This window comes from Sinocyclocheilus rhinocerous, unplaced genomic scaffold (assembly GCF_001515625.1).
Source record: "Sinocyclocheilus rhinocerous isolate Xijiao unplaced genomic scaffold, SAMN03320098_v1.1 scaffold1111, whole genome shotgun sequence".
In the NCBI taxonomy this organism is placed as follows: domain Eukaryota; kingdom Metazoa; phylum Chordata; class Actinopteri; order Cypriniformes; family Cyprinidae; genus Sinocyclocheilus; species Sinocyclocheilus rhinocerous.
Window position 1 is genome coordinate 1,390,076 of NW_015655406.1, and position 3,241 is coordinate 1,393,316.

At 37.1% G+C, this 3,241-nt stretch overlaps 1 protein-coding gene across 1 annotated transcript in view; it reads right to left on the reverse strand.

Annotated features, from left to right (window-relative positions):
* Window positions 1-424: 424 nt before the first annotated feature.
* The window catches only part of LOC107718236 (thrombospondin type-1 domain-containing protein 7B-like), a 29,102-nt gene continuing 26,285 nt past the window's right edge, over window positions 425-3,241 (reverse strand). Inside the window, exons 22-26 of the mRNA XM_016525230.1 lie at window positions 2,984-3,079; window positions 2,778-2,860; window positions 1,708-1,894; window positions 1,126-1,213; window positions 425-755 (exon numbers count right to left, since the gene is read on the reverse strand). Coding sequence (XP_016380716.1) covers window positions 677-755; window positions 1,126-1,213; window positions 1,708-1,894; window positions 2,778-2,860; window positions 2,984-3,079 — 533 coding nt within the window. The 3' untranslated portion in view covers window positions 425-676. The remainder of the gene's footprint in view (window positions 756-1,125; window positions 1,214-1,707; window positions 1,895-2,777; window positions 2,861-2,983; window positions 3,080-3,241) is intronic.

Consider the following 3,241-nt stretch of genomic DNA (forward strand, 5'->3'; position numbering starts at 1 on the left):
AGACTCCTCTCTGAGATTCAGATTTATTTATAAACCACTCGAAGACACAGATAGAAAATATTCACAGCATACACATTACAAAAGAACATGTCACAACCTTTCCAGGGATAACGAAGCGTTTTAAATGCGTCAAAGATGATCAGGGTGAATGAATTCAAAAGAATTGTTCAACACCTAAAGGATTCAAATAGGGCGGCTATTTGAAAGGCTATACAGGTTTTAAAACATCAATGAATAAATATGGCACTTAAGATGGCACTAATGTAGTGCATCAGAAAACATCCCTCTTTAGGGATCATTAAAGGCATAGTTCACCAAAAAATAACAATTCTGTTATCATTATCTCCGTCTCATGTAATTTCAAAATTATATGACTTACTTTCTTCTGCAGAACATAAAAGATATTTAATTAAATGTTTTTAAGGATGTTCTGGTTGCTCTTTTTCATGCATTTACACTGAATGTGGACAAAGGCTTTTAAGCTTCAAAAAGTCCTCCAGATAGCCTCGTGTTTAGTCTTTGTGCAGTTTAAACATCAGTCATCCAGTCAACATCATCTCTGGTCTGGCTCATTGTTGCGCTCAGCTTGTGTGCTGCTGTAAATGTTCATTTTGTGGTCTGAAGGATGCCAGACGTCTGTTTTGAGCATGTTTCAGCCCGCATACTCATAGTGGGCTCACATATCCACGTCCCCATCATACGCCAGAGCCAGCGCCTTCTGTGGACTGCTGCTGGGACTGTCCTCCGGGTTTTTACTGAAATGCAAAACGTGCATATACAAGCATGCAAAAATGTCTAAATACATTTAAACTCACCACTTAAGATACAATTCGAGTCATAATTTGTTGCAGTTTAAACTATCACCACTAGAGTGCAGAACATACATTGTCATATTTCACATATGATATTTACCAATTGTGGAGTCATACATGTTTTTTTTGTCTTAAAAACACATGCCAGTTGTTTATTTAAGAGATAATGTTCAGTCAGGCAGTCATTATGGCAAAATAAACCAACGGGAGGGTGATTAGATCCTTGATTGTTTTATTATGTGAGAAGAAAGAGAGTGATAGAGTCACAAGAAAAACATTAAATTAGTACAGCCATGTAAAAAGTCAGCCTCACCACAGTAGGAAGGACATAATGATGAGGAGGAGGATCACAACAAACCCGGCCGCCATCAGCCCATATACCCACAACTTGACACGGCCATCTGTCAATCAAAATAAACATTCATGTTCACAAAGTACAGCTTCTGTAAATCATTCTGACCTGATTCTGGTTGAGAAAACTCTTGACCACTATCTGTCAACCAAACAATCCGCCCAATACAGTGCTGCAGGGATGACGTATGTTTTTTGAATGAGTTTTTGGTTAAATGTCTGAAATAAGGTGTGTGCTTAACACAAGCTCAAGATATTTTCATGTCTTATTCTACAACATATAATGCATCAGTAATACCCCATTTGGATTTTTTAAAAGGTTTTACTTGTCTTGAAAAAGGCGCTAACAAGTGGTGAAATTGGGCAACAACCAAGGTTTTCGGGACATTAAACGTCATCACACCGAACAGGTTAACTTTTCTACTCACTAGTCAGCCTCATTGCATTTCTAATCATGCTTTTGCAAACTATTCTAACTCAAACTTGCAGAGAAATAGTTTTTTAAATAAAGGCTTGTTTAAATTGTCAAAGTCTTTTCCAGTACCTGGTCCAAGAGGCTGCAGCGCCCAGTCCTGGATGTGGTTCTTGTTCCAAGCGTGCTCTGGTCGGCCTGCGGCGGTCTTCACATCTTCCTTCTTATGGTCCAGCCCTGGTGTTCTGGTACAATAGTCAAGGAACCCGTGAGAGGTCATGACCTCCGTGAAGCCCTTCTCACAACCACAGACTCCATTCTGACAGAAAGACAGAGAGAGTGATAGCAGCATGGTGACAGCTAGATACTGAAATGTGCTACGTTCCACATACGGAGCCATACAGTTGTTAATTGCACGGCATTAGAGGGTGAGATGAAGTTGTGATATGTGATAATAAAGGTATTTATATCTCACTATAACAGAGTGTCAAATGATACCACACTTTATAAACTCTCAGCATCCGTCACAGCTCATTTCCATATAAAAATAGTATTCACTGCTGAATTATTGTAAAACATGGACTGGGTGATGTTACCATAACAGCAGCTGTATTACCAGTAGGGTGAATCTCAAGAACAGATCCCTATCATATTTCACTGAAGACGTTGGACATTTTTTTTCTATTAAATTGTTAACCATATTTATGATTCAAATATAACAACAACAAGAGTTAGCTTACATTTTATTTGTTCCATTTTCGTTTTAATTTAGTTTAAGTTGAATTAATTAAGTTTAAAACTAATTTAGTAAAAAAAAAAAAAGTAATTTCATTTTTTAAAGTAATTTTCAATTTGCTTTTGTCATTATTATTAGTTTTGTGGGGGGTTTTGCAGATATTTCTATATAGCTTTAATTAATTTTAGTAATTTTAGTACTTCAACTTGACCTTATTTCAGTTAGTTGCCAAGGCAACTTTTTTATTCATTTCATACATATATTTTATTTCAGCATGATTTCAATTATGACAATGATTTTTAATTGCTTTAGTTTTAGTTAACAATAACAATACTGGGAGGAAGGAGAGGAAAATGTGCTGAATTTTCATAAAAAAAACATGTCACAATTAAAAAAAAACAACAACAAAAAAACACATTTTTGATGAATGAATAAGATTGTGTGTCCACAGTGTTCTGGGTGTCACCTGTGTGCAGAAGGAGAAGGGTTTGGTGCAGGGAGGGTGACACTGTCTTATGGCAGAGGGCTGGTTCTGAGCAATGCAGCCTCCTAATGTAGAGAAACAAAATTAAAATTTGTCCTTTCCATGCCTAAAAAGCTATGAAATAAGATAATAAGATAATAATTAAGTTGATTTCTAAATGAATGCATTCTTAATGCAATAGTGCGCACCTGTGACATTGACTCCATCAGAGCGCTGGCACCACACCAGTCTCCAGTTATGCCTCCATTCACCGGTCATCCATTCATAACTAAGACATGTTCCTCCTGGAAGAACAGACAAAAACACACTACAGTGCTTTTCTGATTTAGTGGCTGAACAACACTTCCTGTCTATCACTTCTCAGTCTGAGCTATTTTCTCAAACAGCCAGAGAGGAAATAACAGCGTGGCAAAACAACAGCTTGGAAATGTTCAAGGTGAAGAGAG